General features: G+C 43.7%; 1 protein-coding gene and 1 long non-coding RNA gene across 6 annotated transcripts in view; one reads left to right on the forward strand and one right to left on the reverse strand.

Annotated features, from left to right (window-relative positions):
- CTU1 (cytosolic thiouridylase subunit 1) overlaps positions 1 to 16,664 on the forward strand; it is a 44,388-nt gene extending 27,724 nt beyond the window's left edge. Inside the window, exons 5-8 of one of the 5 annotated variants that reach the window (XR_015057858.1) lie at positions 952 to 1,042; positions 9,902 to 10,191; positions 12,443 to 12,641; positions 15,440 to 16,664. Coding sequence is in view for 4 of the 5 variants with exons in the window: in XM_085880223.1 (XP_085736349.1) it covers positions 952 to 1,042; positions 9,902 to 10,187 (377 nt within the window). In the remaining variant the exon portion in view is untranslated. Of the gene's footprint in view, positions 1 to 951; positions 1,043 to 9,901; positions 10,328 to 12,442; positions 15,358 to 15,439 lie in introns of those variants that run through there. The other 4 variants (XM_085880223.1, XM_085880222.1, XM_085880225.1 and 1 more) reach the window with 4 other exon arrangements.
- On the reverse strand, positions 10,452 to 12,357 carry LOC147029274 (uncharacterized). The gene is made up of 2 exons (XR_015057859.1): positions 12,224 to 12,357; positions 10,452 to 11,649 (listed from the first exon to the last, which is right to left on the reverse strand). It is a non-coding gene; the product is annotated as an uncharacterized LOC147029274 (long non-coding RNA).
- Positions 16,665 to 17,178: the final 514 nt, after the last annotated feature.

Raw genomic sequence — 17,178 nt, forward strand, 5'->3', positions numbered from 1 at the left:
TTACCTTGTGATATTACTCAGTGTTCAATCTAATCAACTCACTTAGAACATATGAATGACAATACGTCAGAATAATAAGAATTTGTGTGCATAATGTTTTTATATATATTAGTTTTTATCTAATTATTTGGTATATATTGCTCAGAGAAGCATGTTTATGTTACTCATGATTCTTTCATAGCAAGAAACCGCTAAATTATTGATTTATATATGTTAAGATAGAGCTTATTCACATTTTTCTGACAAATTGGCGGCCATCTTGAATAAAACCGGAAGTAGGTTAAATCACAAATGTCCCTATATCAGATATGCATTGGTATGCCATAACTAACTTATTTGCCAAGTTTCATGCTTTTATCAAAAAAAAATCACTTTTTTCATAATCCGCCGGACTATTTGTCGGAAACCAAGTTGTGATGGTTAAAACTTTTCATTTCAACTGATCCTGTGTGCTCTTTTCACCAGCATCAATGGTCCGTTATATAACATGGCTTGTCACCTTGTTTTGTGTGAACATTGGATGTGTTGGGATTGTTTAATTGACTTGTCCTTTTCCAGAGTAAGTTTGAATAAACCCGATGGTATTGGGTTTTCAAAAAGAGCTGAGCTCGTCGAAACAAATAACTCGATTGTACTTTGACCGCGTGATTTGTACGAATGTTTGTTTTCCTTTGATTTAACCCCAAGAGACCAGTCTGATCTTCAGGAATGTTTACGAGGAACGTGATAACGTGTGGAGAACGCTGCTTTTGTCTCAAAGTTGTATTTCAAACTCGAGTGAAAAGTTTAAAATTAATTTACAACCTTTAACACGATAGCCGTGCAGTGATGTACCAAGTGTACCCTCATACCCATCTGCCATGTATTATTCCAAGTGTACCTTTGTACCCATCTGTTAAAAAGGGTTCCTCTTCGTGTTTTCCAATCAATTTGATTTGTTTGTCCACACAGATGGATCTGTTCCACGCTGCAAACCCCTCATGTACAGCTACGAGAAAGAGATCGTGATGTACGCACATTTCAAACAACTGGACTATTTCAGGTGTGGTCTCTTCCAGTTCCAATGGTCCGACCTAATGTAATACCTTCTGTTCTTTACTTCGTTTGATGGTTTGTTTGTTTTTTGGCTTCTCTGCTGAAAGGATTTGAAAGTTTGTGAAAAGCATGAAAACCCACTTTCCTGGTTGGTAACGTCTTAAAGATTTTATGTTCTCAAGATTTTTTATTTTTTTCACCCATTCTTGCACAGGCATGCTCCCAGCAATAAGGCGACCAGCCGCCACGTGCAGCACGTGAAATTAGCGAATTCATTTATGACGCTTCACCGTTTGTGTTTCTGAACGTTTACTGAATGTGAGGGAATATTTACACTCGGTTTCTAACCATCTCAACCTTTACAGCCATTGCCTGAAGTTTCAAATTGTTCCAAAAGGTTTTTGGTCTTTTTCGTCCGATCCATGTTTTTTTAATCTTGGGTTGGTGACTGAGCTCGTGGAACGGCCTCATGCAGAATTGTCTCAAAATCTTGTGAGATCCATTGAATGGGTCATGTGATCTGACCGGAAAATTCTCAGCCATCACTCTGACCTTGAAATGAACTGGCCTGCCATTTTGCTTGACTTCATTTGTCTCAAGATTTGCAAACGAGACCCCAAGTTTTTCAATTATTTTATGGAAACCAAAGCTCCTGAGTGTTCCTTGGGTAACCCGCCTTCCTCTGCCTGTGATAAACCATGGGAACCTCGCATTGTAGTGGTGCTAACTATTCTGGACAATTTTTCTTTTTCCGAGGCTGAAAAGTCAGTTCTTAACCAAGGCTAAAATTTTACATATTTAAAAGAAAACAAATTTACAGTAAAAGAAATCTACGAACCTACAATGCCATCTTCTGCAACTCAATGGAGTACTATGTACTACTCTTCCCTTTGGGCTGGTGCGTTGGCCTAAATCACACCGTTCAGGTCATCCCCCACCCCATCACTACTCACGATCTTTTCTACCCCTTTTAACCCTCTCCAACACTGCACTTTCCTTGCTGTTTTGTCAGCCCCTCCTTGTTGTGTTTGAGTTTTTATCCAGTTGGTTCACCCCCTGGTTTCCCTCCCCTTTGTCTCCAATTATTACCCTCGTCCATTCTCCCTTGAAGTGCCCCTCCGTTGTCCTCCTCCACGAAAAATAGAGAAAACTGCACCCAATGTATCAATAACTAGAACGGCACTCGGTAGAGTGTATTCCTCTTCCAGGATGAACAGTTTACGGCTTGTATGCCACTGATAGCCCAGATTTGGATCCGGACCTGAACCAAAATCGAATCAGCTTGTTCTTGTCACCTAACCAACTCGTCCACATCGTTTCGTCATCACTCATCCGAAACTTTTTCAAATATCTTGCTTTGCAGTCAGTCATTTTTGGTCCCATCTCTCGATGGTGAAGAGTCGCGAACAACGGTGATCTTCACGATATTTTTGAGAAGGGGGCCACTTTTGCCGATAAGGCATCAGTGTGAGAGCCGCCACACTGCCTGCAGGACTCCGTAATGGCTGCTATTAAATCCCACCCCCACATACTCTTGTTTAGTGTGGTTAACTGCGCTGTAAGCGTAATTGTTTGTGCACTGCAATCATACACTGATGTTGTGTTACATTTATGCTTCGCATTGGAACACTCATTTGAACCCATCGAGCCAATTTGATAGCATTTATGGCGGATTATGATGGGGGTGTTTTTGCACTTGTGTATTATTGGCCACACTTTAGGCCACCAGGGGCCGCCAGTGGCTCGCGGGCCATGCAAAAAAGAACAGTGGCTTAGAACATTGTAGTATCCACATCTGGATCTCCACCAAAATCATATCAATTAATCCTTGTCATACGCACAACCTGTCCACCAAGTTTCATCTGAATCTGCCTACAACGTTTTGTGACATCCTGCTCACAGACAAACAAATGTACAGGGGTGAAAACAACCTTCGATGATGGAGGTAACAAAAGTGCATGAGTTATTTATACGTGTGTGTGTGTTCCTTTGTGTGTGGAAAAAACACGAGGTGTGTGTGTGTGTGTGTGTGTGTGTGTGTGTGTCCGTCCTCCATAACTTTAAAACCATGAAACCAAGCAGCCTGAAACTTTCCATGTATGCTGAGAAAACTCCAAGGAAGTGCAAGAGTGAAAATAGGGTGTTTGGGTTAATTAAAACACCCCCTTTGAAGATAATTAACGGCCTTATTTAATTATATCCTTCATCAGGTGCATCCTCGGCCACCTTGCTCCCTCGACGGGGTCTTAAGATGCACGCGTCCTCAGTAACCTCCCTCTTCCTCGCTGGGGTCTTAATTCACCATTTTGTTCGGCCTGCTCAACAATGCCTTGAGTTGGAACAGGCCACAACGGTTTATCAACGATGAAGCATTCAAAGTGTTTTTCTTCACTTTCCTCACTCATGTTATCGAATGCCTGTTCCTCATAGCTACAGATCGCTGTGTACATCGCTTTTTTAAGTGCGATAGTTTTCAAGCAAGGAGCTTGGAGCGATTTCATGCATTATGCGATACGATTTTCCACGATCTATGCTCACAGACTCATTATAGTATATCATTGAAATATTATTTGAGCTTGTAGGAGCAGATCATGTGTACGATATTGTTGTGGGCCGGGTTTCAGTGGCGATAAACGACCACGAGGTGGGGCAGTAGAGCCGTCTCCCACCAGACACCCGGAATTAAAAGGTCGTCACCCCGGAGTCGACGGGCCACTTAAAGGACCGTGATCGCCAATTCTCTGACGGCGTGGGGTAGGGTCAATAGCCAAATTTCAATATAATACCTAAGTACCCACGTCGTCAAATTACCGGGGAAATCACACCCTCGGCCGACTCTGTCCGAACTGAGTCGCAGGTACCGACTCGGATCCGGCGTAACCAGAGCCGCGCCGGTCCCAATGACAACTTACGGCACCAATGGCCCTTCTATTTCTCAAGCCTGAACCATGCTCGGCCAATGAAAGAAAACACAGACAACGAACTGGAACATTTAACATGGGGGTTTATTTATAAACAATAATCGGGGAGGGGAGCACACAAAGAGCAGAGTTATCTGAATAAAAGAAATGCAGACAATTTACAGTTAGTGAAAAGCACTTAACAGTTCTACTTAAAAGACTGGTGCCACACACACACACACACACACACACACACACACACACACACACACACACACACACACACACACACACACACACACACACACACACACACACACACACACACACACACACACCCCAAGAAATGGAGGCCGCAGCCTTTATTTGGCCCTTCAGCTCGAGAGGGAAAGGCAAGCTGAGGGCAGGGGCCTATTCTTGCACCTGTCCACCTCGTGCGGTTTGGTCGAGCTTGTCCGGTGGCGGGACTCGAACTCGCCGCCAACAACGCAGCACCAGGGACCAGGAACGACGCAACGTACGCAAGCCAGCACGGGAACGGACCAGACGAGACGAGCACCCGCGGGTAGACGAGAGCGCCAGCAGGCAAGACGAGACTTCTTCTCTTTCTCCTTCTTTTACGACGCGGAGAACCTTCTCTTATTGACGGCTCGCCACCTCCTCTTATCCTTCCCCTCCCCCGTGGGTCGAGGGAACCGCTCTGAAGGACTCGCCTCCAGATTGGACGAGGGGTTGTCGGGCGACTCGTGGCCGCCCTTCATTGGTTGGGCCGAACACTCCATCTGGCTAAGGCGGAGCCAGCCCTTGAGGTAGTCAGCCTCCTGATTGGATGAGGCATCTTGGGGGGTGTGTCGAAGCGTCTCGGAGTCCCGCCCCCCGAAGAGGCTCCGTAGTAGCTTTGGACACGCTGGCCTTCAATTGGCTGGGGCACTTGTGCGATGCTCGCCCTTCACTCATTGGCTGGAGGAAACGCTCTATGCCCTTCCTCGGGGCGGAGCCTCGATCTGAAGCGATGGAGGCTCCGCCCACGCCTTCAGCCAAAAACACGTGGGCAATGGCGACCGGGTGGAGTGAGGGGCGGTGCTACTGTTGTTGTGGTGGATGTATAAAACCTGACTATAAAATAACTCGCAGCGCACACGAAATTCCCATTAGACATAGGGGCTGGATTCTAACTATAAACACATACTTATCGAAATAACTGAGCTATGGGGACTGCGGACTGTCTGTGTGCAAATGGCTTCCAGATCCGTAACAATATAACTCGAAATCTGGAGTGAAATCTGAAAATGTTAAATTGTTGACGTTTAGATTTTTGGGTGTACATTCTCATTACCATTCAGCTTGCTATCGCTTGCCAAGCCAGCCGTTCCTTATCACCCATTTCATTGGAGTGCTTAAGCCACTTGCCAAGTGCCCAACACCACTGCAGTCGATAGCGGTACATCTCGTGTCTGGATCGAGATGTACAGTCGGCAGTTGCTACAAGGTGGAGGTAGATATGGGTAGATTTGGATCTGTAAAGGGACTCTCCGCGGGTGTGTTTGTCCATGTCTCCCTGCTTGGTTACGGGTGCCATGGTGGCATTGTTTCATCCCGTATCTTGTGATGATGACTATGGGTGGTGGAGGTTTTACCATTTAACCTCAGCAGCGTACGAGCGATCCCGTTTTCCTTTGTCATTGTGACTGTTTCTAAAGCAATTAGTTGTTTTATAGGAATCGGGTCTTCTTTGTCAAAGTTATATAGTTTCTTTTTGTGAGTTTAAAAGCAAAATGCATCTGACGAGCGAGGTACCCGACCGTGCTAGGCATGGGAGAGGCTGGACAGCCGGTTCGTGAAGGACTTGGCCAAAAAATGATGAAACTGCATTATGTTGATTGAATCTGCGAATGTCACGCGTGGAAACCCTCACATGATTTCCTCATTCTGCTTTAAACTCAATCTCTCCATATTTTCATTCCAAACAGCATCATTCCAATCACAAATTAACACGATGCCATTAATATAACAAAATACTATATTATTACAAACACTTGTGAGGTAAACGAAGAGAACCATCGTTGTGACGTTCCATCCGGGTGGGGAACAGCTTTGTACGGATCGAAAGTCAAAATCATTAATGTATTGAGGTGTTCATGAAACCTCCCACCCAGCATAGGACATCCTCTGGGACCCCAAAACGTTCCACAGAAGGTTTGGCGAGGCTAGCCCCAAAACTGGAGTAGCTCAGGGTCAGATGGACGGGCGAACAGACAGACAGACACCCCTGCTTCATAACATAGACGAGTGGGAAACCCACGGGCATGGAAATGTGTGACATTTGGACGTCTTGAGTTCGATGCTGCACGTGGAGTCTTCTCGAATGGGTACTGGCAATTCATCAGATCCAGCAATGATGTCATGTACACAATTTATTTACTTCACATAATATGTGAACACATGTCCATGCACATGTGACATGTCGTTTGTTTATAAATCCCAGATATCTGAAATGGCTGTTTCGAGAGCAAAGCCAAATTGCAACTTCAGATATAGTCTCGGAAGTTCCGGTATTTTCCATCATCACCTTGATAAAGTTGTTGCAGTCGAGCAGGTACGGCAGATAGTGGAAGTAATTGGACTTTCCTCTTGGAGCAAAAAAGTGTATATCCATCCCCTTTCCCTGTTGGTTCATATGTGAAATGTTTTGCAGAACAGTACACGCATGTTGAGGTCATAGGACCGCAATTATGCTCTTGGACAATATTATCAGACACTTCGTCCGATTCATTACAGATGCTCCTGGTGTGTGTGTGTGTGTGTGTGTGTGTGTGTGTGTGTGTGTGTGTGTGTGTGTGTGTGTGTGTGTGTGTGTGTGTGTGTGTGTGTGTGTGTGTGTGTGTGTGTATATGTATGTGTTTACTGAGCACGCATTACCCTCCAAAGTCTTTGTTTCTCAGCATCCTGTGCACGTCTGTGTTGAAGTTCATCAGCTGTTTTATTCTGTTCCCTCATTATTTTTTTTTTTTTTCCTTCTTCCTTTTTTTTTTTCGAAAATGGCAGTTCCAAACTCAATGTGTCGTGTCCTCCGGTTTAACAGCCCTCCGATTGATGCCTCGCCCTGCATGCCAAACACCAGAGTGGTAGTTCATAGGTGGGTTGGGATTCCAACCCTGGCATGGTAGCTCAAAGCTGAATTTGTAATCCTTTGAGAGTCGAAGGTATCCTGGCAGGCCATAAAATAACAAATACAACGCAATTGATTATTTGAAGTAATACTTTCCTTTTACGATGCTTGAGATGTGTGACGTCATCACGTCGACGTCATCATGCTTCAAACAGGAGCTTTATATTTGTGTGAAAACTCGTGTGAAATTGAAAAGTTTTTAAATTATTTTTTGATTAAAAACTCCACAATTTTCTTTCCTCTGCATTATGACAACGTACCTTCTTTTTGGGCGGTGTATTGTGGACCGCTGCTGCGATCGCTGACATGCATAACTTTGTTTTCTTTGCGTGAGTTGTCATCAAAATATCCCTTTGTTTCTTCAAAAGGGTAACTTAATGATAAATCTCCTTCCCCACATTGTGTCCGAGCAGATACATTCATAATGGCTGTTCGAATGCATTTTTGTGTATAAATGCCAATGTTCGTCCTATTTTCTCACTTTTTGCTGCAAATGAAACTTGAACCATCTTAACGACGACAAAAATTTGAAATCGGGGCTAACATATGAGGGCTAACACACAGTACATACAACAAGGGGAGCAGCAGACAAGAGGGGCAGGAGGGGAAAGGGCAAAATGGTTGGGAACAGAGACATGAGTTCTGTGGAAGAGAGAGGGATGGGACGGGGTAAACAAGATGGACACTGCAGGGACTTTCAGGATGGAAAGCAGGGAATTTGAAGGAGGTGGGTTTGGGGTGGATTAATGGGGGTAGAAAAGATCGAGGTTTTGGATGGGGGAAGATAGAGGTGGTGGTGAACAGCTGTTTTGAAGATCTCAATGGAAGAGTGTGGTTGACGAGAGTGTGGGAGTTTGTTCCAAAGGCCCCAAAAAAGTGGAATGAAAAAGTGAAGGTGAGCCTATGTCGACTTCAAAAATAATAGGTGGTTGAATTCATTGACCAAATATGCAAATCCTTTTCAAATTTCAACTCGATCAGATGAAAATTGAGGATTTTAGAGATTTGACAAATTTGCTGACCTAAAAACAATAGGGTTCTTGCGTCTGATGAACTCAACCATGTGGTGAAGTTTTGTGAAGATTGGTTAAAAATTGTGACCTGGAGGTGATAGATAGATAGATAGACAGACAGACAGGCAATAACAAAATCGATTGACCAACATACTTGAAAAATCTCAGATTTTCGCAAGTAACAGATAGGGATGAAATTAAAAACTCCTTCCACCTTTGGTGGTGGAAGTTATTAAAAGTTTTGTTTTTAAAAGTTCATTCAGATCCATTTCGTTAAAGTGCTTGCTTGGATCGCTCTTCAAGATCACAGCATGGTTCTCCATTTGGGACATCTCTGGAGTTTGGAAGGCAAAATAAATTCGATGATTACAATGCATAAAAAATGTTTTCAGTTGTCACAAAGCAATGGATCGCTACATTACGGAAGGATAGCCAACAGGTAGGCACGTTTGCTCCAAGCGATGCAGCCTGGGTTTGAATCCTGACACAACTACAAACAGTCATAATGGTGTTTCACAGGCAAGGTGATTGAACAATGTGAGTGTCCACTCTCTGATGGATGTTAAACTGGGCATCACATCTGCCAGAATCCTGCCGCCCTCCCCCCCCCCTCTCTCAATCCCACCACTCTCTCTCTCCTTCTCTTCCTCTACACTCCTCCCCTCCCCCTCTCCCACCCCTTCCCCCCTTCCGCCCCTCCCCCTTTCCGCCCCTCCCCTCCCGCCCCTCCCCTCTTCTGCCCCCTTCCACCCCTCCCCCTTCCACCCTTCTCCCTCTCCAATTCCTCTCCCTCTCTCTCCCACCTCTCTCTCCCACCTCTCTCTCCCACCTCTCTCTCTCCCACCTCTCTCTTCCACCTCTCTCTCCCTCCTCTCTCTCTCCCACCTCTCTCCCCCCACCCCTCTCTCTCTCTCTCTCTCTCTCTCTCCCCCGACCCCTCTCTCTCTCTCTCTCTCTCCAACCTTTCTCTCTCCTCAACCTCTCTCCCCCTCTCTCTCCTCAACCTCTCCCTCTCTCCCCCCCCCCAAACCTCTCTTCTAATATCACCAGCAGCAAAGAGACAGGTTGTATTTGCTAATGTAAAATAACAACCCTGCTGTGGGTGACGCCTCTTTCCACCCTCCCCCTCCAAACCCTCATATCGAATCGTTTTGATCTGTTTGCTGTCGCTCGGATGGATGTTAAACTGAGCGTACCATCTGCCGGCATTTGTTGGTGGACATTAGAGCTCTCAATGCGTTCTTCGCGAAGAATAGGCAAGTTATCACCAGCATCATGAACAAATTACAACTTTCTGTCCTGAGTGAATGTTGGGGAGGCATTGCAAATCGCTCGGCAGAATTTAAACCACCAGACAGAACCAAACCAGGCAGTATAACACTTGCTGATGAACTGCTTCAGCAGCACCGACGCTCTGTGAAGAGTCCATTGAGGGATGACTGATACCGTGGAGTACACGGTGGAGTAAATAAACTGCCTCAAAAATCTAATACATGCAATGATTCCTTTTGCCTCCGGATGGTGATACCGGTAACAACACTGTGGCCCTTGGCGAGTGACCACACCAACCAGGTAACCACAGGGTGGAGTTGTATTTATTGCAATTTTTGAAAAACTGCTTTGTGAGAAAATCTTTCATAAAGTTGGGTGGTTTGCACTTCCTCTTGTTATTTATTTAATTGTTTTTGTTTCCTCTTTCTGTTCTCATTATTTATTATTTTGTTTAATCGTAATCTCCACCAATCTGTGCTTTTGTTCCCGACTCCTTCTCTTCTTTCTCACAGCACAGAATGCACTTACAGTCCAGCCGCTTACCGTGGTCATGCCCGCACACTTATAAAAGCAGCTGAGAGAGTGAGGCCTGGGGTGGTGTTGGCTACATTGCATTCTGGCCAAAACATGCGGCCCACTTCGGGCGTAAACATCCCGAGCCGCGGAACGTGCAGCAAGTGTGGCTTTACCGCTTCGACATCTATATGTACCTCTTGCAGCCTTTTAGAAGGGCTTGGCAAAGGATTGGCTCGGAGGAAAATTGGGAATGATGAAGTGAAGAAAGAGAAACACCTGTGATAAGGTAGGGAAAGAGGAAATCTGATTTTGGAACGAGAACACATGGATGTGGAATGATTTTTTTACATGCATTGCTTTTGTAAGTACATTGTTTTGCTTTTTGTCCAAATGTAGAATTAAAAAGAACCAGACCTTTTAAACTTTTTTTCTTCTTCTTCTCTTCATCTTTCCAGCAACATTGGTTGTTCACGCACCTTGTTTAATTTGATAACACACAATATTCCATGATTAAAAAAAAAAAAAAAAATCAACAACGCAAAACCATTCAGGTTTGGAACATGCATTTTATTTTGAATTATCAATCATTCCCATCAGTTTCATATTTGTGACATTGTTTAGCTGCAATAAACTGAGCATAGTCTTGACTCGTAACAGTACTGAGTTTGTAAAATGCACAAACTACCATTACATTTATTAGTGTTACAAAGACTTCTGCTTTTCTTTTCACAATCTATCAGTCAGATACACTGGAGAGCGAATACCAATTGTAAAACAGAATAATCAGTGAAAATGTGTTGGATGTCTCTGGTTCACTCAATCGGTGCATGACTAGAAACAAAAGGAAGGTGTTCACGTGCGAGGGATGCGTGGTCATATTGGGGACACTCCTTTGGTTGCTGTCAGTCAAGCAGATTGTTGGGAGCTGGAAAAGCTTGAGAGACTGAATCATGTGACGCCGCTCAAGCCACCGGCAGATCCCACACAATTGCTCTGATGCCGCCTCTCAAAATTGTGTACATTTAACGTGTGGAGTTTGATATGTACGACGGCACAAAATCGATGGTTGTGGTTAACTTGACAATTTTTGCACGGCTCAGAAGCATCGTAAAATGTACAAATTTAATTAAAAATACAAATCCTTGACCGAAAACCAAAAACTTCCACTAAATAAATAACTAACTAACAAAGGACATGCTCGAGAGCTGGGAGTAATCTCAGGTGTCGTGTCGTGTCGTATGTATCTAGTGCCATTTGAGTCATGAAACAAAGAAACAGACTCGGAACTCCGAACAATCATCACACTTTACAAAATACCTGAACTACCTACTCGGTAAGAAAAAAGAAAAAAAGAGACTTTAACTTTGACTTAGTTGTTTTGAGCAACAAATTCCTGAATTGAGCAACAAAATGCCCAATCGGAAAAATCTTCATAAAACAGGATCTTGTACTTATCAAAATGAATATTTTGTGCTTCGTATTATTTTCCACCAAGTGCGTTGCTGCTCGTGTCCATTGTCGGGTCTGTAGATCACAGTACACTTATCCATAAAGTAGGAAACACTACACTTGGAGAGAGGCCTAGTAGTGCTTTCTACTTTATGGATAACTGCACTGTCCACCAGCAATGACTGGCCATTCAGCTCATGCCGTTGTGCTCTTGCATCCTCGTTGACTTTCTTGCTTTCTCGTCCTCTTCATTTTGACTTTCGTAGCATTGTGTCGGAATCCTGGAGCACTCGTCCTGAAAAGAAAACGTTCAAAACAGCAAAATCACGTGGTTAGACCGTAGTTATCAAAGTCTGGTTATTTGCTACCACATACTGATTGTGCTGTCGTACAGTTTGAACGGAATGACCTTGTTGCGTTACAGGCACGATCTGCACATTACTTTTTTATTTTTTAAAAGTAATTCTTGAATTTACTCATCTTCAAATCAAACACGTGATGCTTGAAGTTTTTTTTTTCTTCTCTTTTCCACTCACAACAAAGTTTGGTAATGGCACGAACTCGAGCACAACGTTTGGATGATTTATGGTTAATGATATCATCATAATGAGGTATGGTCATTATAAAGATGGCATGAAAGCAGATCGATCCAGTACGATTTGTCCAACCATTTTTTTTTTTTCACCAAGATTCAGGAATATGAACAGTACGGTTGGGGAATGTAACCGCGAGTTACACGCGTCTACATATGGTGGCACAATAGGACATCGATCAACACACCACAATAAAAACCACGTCCATAGACTCTATAAACATCATCACAATGTAAATCCTTCTTTTCTCTCATTCAACTTAGCTTATGGAGTTACCTTTTGCTTCACAATTTTAATCAAGCCATTTTTTTGATATCTCCGAAATGCCAAAACCCTCCAGCGTCACCTCATTCGCTGCATCGGATCGCTCCAAATGTTACCTTTTTTCATCCCTTCTTTTCCCTCTTCTGTCTTCATGTCCAATGGATGTGCATTTAGTCCTTATATATGCTCTCTCTTCATGACCTTACCCTCCACCCCCTTTTTCCACACCAGATATCCCTCCACCTTCAGCTGTGAAGTGCCCTTGTTGGGAATCAAACCTGTGGCAGGCGTGGGTAGCCTGTGGTCGGATGTGCGTGGGCCTGTCCCTCTATCTTGTGCGTGCAGGCCATTTCCGAACAGCCCAGCTTTGCAGCTTCCCTAACTCCAGCGAGTTCACTTATCTACAACTCGAAAGCTAAAACTAGTTTTGGTAATTTAAACCTGATCTTGTTATCATGATTACAATTTCATTTTCATCTAAACATTTTCTCTTGATTTTATCAATTTACTTGTTTTGTTCTCAGGTAACTTGCTTTTACCTAAACCGTTTTTGGCTTCATCACCTTTGCACCACCTCTTGTCATGCTTGACCCCGGTGTATTTAATTGATTTTTTTTTCTATCCTGATGGCTTGTATAAAGCGAGATTATACTCTTCCACGGGATGCTTTGGAGAACAGAAGGCCTTTTTGAGATGAAATAACCGTATAAGAGTTAAAAGTTGGACGTAAGGGTTGTGACCTTGTAGGTTTTACGAAAACTCTATCTTATATCATGAGATGATACTCTTTATCTTCAGTTTGTGGTAAGTTAAAAAAAAAACCTCCAGACAAAGGCAAAGAAAGCAAGTAAACGTTCAAATGTTTTGATCTCCCCGAGCTATCAAAGGGGTATTTTTTTTAAAGCATTTTTAAACTCTTCTGAAACATAATGAGGATTTTAATAGATCTGCATGCAAATGGAAATAGACATTGAGACAATGCGTTGGAAAAGCTCGTCGGTGTTTTTTTTCGAGAGTATTTTGCATGCAGATAGTGGACAAAAAATCATAGGAACACCTGGATAAATGAAAGACACCAAGTATGGTGAAAACAACAGCTTCAACAAAGGTGTGACCCATTTGTTAATTAAGGAAATAACATCCCAGCATGCTTAGGGTCATGTATAAATCTACTGCATAGGCCTGGTTGCCTATAATTATGGTGAGCATGGCTACAAGAGGAGACCTCAATGACTTGGAAGGAGGGGGGATTGTTGGAGCATGTTTGGCAGGAGCTTCAGTGACAAAGACAGCAAAATTGCAGACGTTTCACGAGCAACGGTGTCGAAGATGATGTCGGCATGGAACTCCAAGGGAAATAAATCATCAGCAAAGGGCAACAGTGGGTGGAAGCACGTACTCCAGGATTGTGATGTCCATGCATTAATTTGAAGTGCAAGGAAAATCGGCGAGCAACTGCAGATCAATCGACTGTAAATTTCAACTTGTGGCATGAGCAGCCAGTTTCATCAAAAACGTTCCGTCGAGAACTCCACAGCACGGGATACCAGTTAGGTTGCCACGCACAAACTTCTCATCACACCTGGCAATTCACGTTTGCGAGTTCAGTGGTGCAAAGAGCACTGGCAATGGACCACCGAGCAGTGGAGAAATGTGATATGGTCAGATGAATCATCCTTCATCATGTTCTTGACAAACGGATGAGTGCACTTGTGATGTGAACCTAAAGAACTCCACAACCCTGAGTGCTCGATTCCAACAGTGAAGGATGCTGGTGGTTCTGTAATGTTGTCGGGCGCATTTTCCCGGAATAGTTTTGGTGCAGTCATTCCCTTAGAAGGTAATGTCAATGCCAATCACTATTTAATAGTATTGAGTGATCATCTTCACCCCATGTTGCAGCATTTCTTTCCTGCTGGGAGGGGTGTCTTCCATAATGACAATGTCTTCCATCCACAGAGCACGTGTGCTCGCCCAATGGTTTGCTGAGCATGACTGATGTTATCCATATGTCATGGCCTTCTCCATCACCAGATCTGAACCCAAATCGAGCATTTATGGGATATTCTGGAATGACACCTGAGACAGCGTTTTTATCTCCATCAAACAGGTGCGAGTCGAGTAACTTTCTCATGGAAGAATGGTGTCACAGAATTCCAGACGCTGGTGGACTCTATGCCACGGCACATACAAGCCCCACTGCCCGCACGTGGTAGCCTAACACCCTATTACGTGACTTTAAATTGGTGTTACCATATTATTTTTTTGGTGTGTGTGTGTGTGTGTGTGTGTGTGTGTGTGTGTGTGTGTGTGTGTGTGTGTGTGTGTGTGTGTGTGTGTGTGTGTGTGTGTGTGTGTAGATATATGTGTGTTAAAAGCCAGGGAGAATAAGGGTGGCTGAAGGTGAGGAATGAGGAAGTGTTCCTCAAGTTGCAAAAAGTCCGTTTTTAGGGGAAACCAACAACGGGCCTGTTGAAGTGAGATAAGTGAGATATGGTGTGAGGCACCAAGTCTGCACCACACTCAGTTCAACCCAGGCCCGTATAGCTGACTCGTATTGGCAAACACGTTCTGTTTTTCAAGGCATGTTCAGTGTCATGTCTGTACATTATCCCCCCCCCCTCCCCCCATGGTGGAACGACAAGTTGGAACGGTTGACATTATAACACAAATACAGATTTACAAAAACTTCGGGCACATTGTTTGAATGGACACGGACGTTTGTGTGTTCGTGTAAAGGGATATTGAGGGAGCACAGCACGGAGCAGTGAACTTGAACCTTCAGCATTTTCTATTAAAATATTTTACTCTTGGGTTTCCTGTCCGAAGCAACATGTCTGCAGATCGATGCAGGGGAAAATGCTTTTTTTTTTTTGTGAAGATGGAATGCAAAGTCTCCAAAAAGTGAAATATGTAATTGTTTTTTGTTGAAAAAAATTGTTTTTTCTTTTTTAAAAGGGCAAATGTGAAACTATGACTGCATTAGAGAGGACTAAGAGAGGGGAATCGCTAATGGTTGGGGGTGTGAGGTTGGGAAATTTGTCCACATTATGCAGGTGAAGCTTTAAAATACAAATTAATAATGATGACAAGTAACTTATTGAAATCGTTTTCCATTGCTTATTATTAAAATGACCAATTGTGAAGGTTGTCCTAAAAATGGCGTTTATTGATTTATTTACTCACCATTTCATCAGTGTGATTAATTTTAATATGTGTTTGTTTCAGTTTACTTCATCGTATTCTAATCAAAAGAACACTTGGAGCAACAGACCAGAAACCCAGGACAAAGAGCACACCACAAAATCCTCCGTGCGCTAAATTGACCAACGTGGGCCTCGTGTTCGGTATCGTAGTGGCCGAGAATATGCCATCTGATGTACGGCTCGTTTCATCACGTACAGTACCCATCATTCCCTGACATGGATGGTGTATATCCATTCGAATGTCTATCCACTTCCCTTTTCAGCTGTTCCCCTGTTCCTCCATTTACTGTATTTCCTGGTAAAACATTCCATTTAACAGAAACTTATCTCACTTCTGTTCTTGTGCTTTCCTACAATCTATTTGTCCTCTCTCTTTGACCAGTTAAAATGATTAATATAAAACCCTCATGACTTAACCAATTGAGTTTACCTTCCCACCTGATCTTTACCCTGTTTCGGTAAACTGCAACAAGAAAGCCTCGTGAACCTCGTTTTCGAGGGTGTTTGGCCTACTTGCCATGCCAGGCAAATGTGAATGTTCAAATGTACCGGACGATGGAGAAGTCCTGACCCCTCGCCCCGAGTCTTGAACCACGTGATGAAACGGTTACCCATCACTCCACCACCTAACAAACCTTTCATTGTTGTGCGTTATCGAACTTTTCCTTCTAACTATCTTCATGATCACAAAAACGATCCGAGTTGCCATCGGTGAAACTCATTCCAACATCGTTTTGTTTCATTTGAAATAATATGTTTCAATGTAACCCCGAGCTGATTGGAGTTCGCGATGTACAACTGCGACTTGTGTTCAAAAAAATAACTTGAAGGAACCCTACGTGACCCTACATAACCCTACATAACTGCAAACAACCCCAAGGGATGCATCCCAAATGTAAATGAACGAGAAGTTGTTTTTTTATGATGGAAGGACAGCATGGAGGACAGCAGGAGACGTTGAACCTCCAACACTGTCCGACGTGCATATAGGTTTCAATGTATGGATGCATGGATAAGTACCAACATGGTATATCCGATAGGAAGATCATCTTCATCATGAACTCTTGGGTACATGGTCAGGAACATGGAGCCAATCGGAGTTATGTCCACTTGTTGCATTGTGAGCAAGTTCTGGATTTTCAAAATGGCAGATTACCCCTTTTCACACTTGCATATCTTTGCACAACGAATCGCTGTTCGTCTTGTTTCGCAATGTTCTTTTAATAAATAATCATGTGATTGCACCACCCACCCGAGCCGTTGAACTTCCTCATCGTGTGTTACTTCTCGTGCTTGAGTCCTTGCACACATGTCCCTCTCTCGTGTTTGTTTCCTTCCCCTCGTTCATGTACAACTACACTCGATTCTATTTCTTACGACCAAATACAACCTGTCGCTTTGCTGATGGGAATATTAAGGGGTGAGGGAGAAAGGAGGGAAAGAAAAATATGAGTGGAGGAGAAGGCAAGGAGGGGTGGGGGATGTAAGGGAGGGGGTGAGGGGATTTGTGAGGACGAAAGCATGAGAGGAAGGGGTTATGGACGAGTTTGGTTGGGGGACTTAAGCGGGAGAGGAGTTCTCAACCTGCGTTTGGAAGTGGGACTTGTGGAGAAGGGAGTTGGGTAGTACAGGATTAAAATTAATGGGATATGTTAAACCAGCAAGTGAACACAACTCGCGGAGACTGCTGGAGATGTCCATGGGGAGGGGGGTGGGAGGAGGGAAGGCAGTGTTAGAGGAAGGGAAGGGAAAGGCGGTTAA

Source organism: Eptatretus burgeri, chromosome 4 (assembly GCF_056783735.1).
Source record: "Eptatretus burgeri isolate ZD-2024b chromosome 4, Ebu_testis_v1, whole genome shotgun sequence".
In the NCBI taxonomy this organism is placed as follows: Eukaryota; Metazoa; Chordata; class Myxini; order Myxiniformes; family Myxinidae; genus Eptatretus; species Eptatretus burgeri.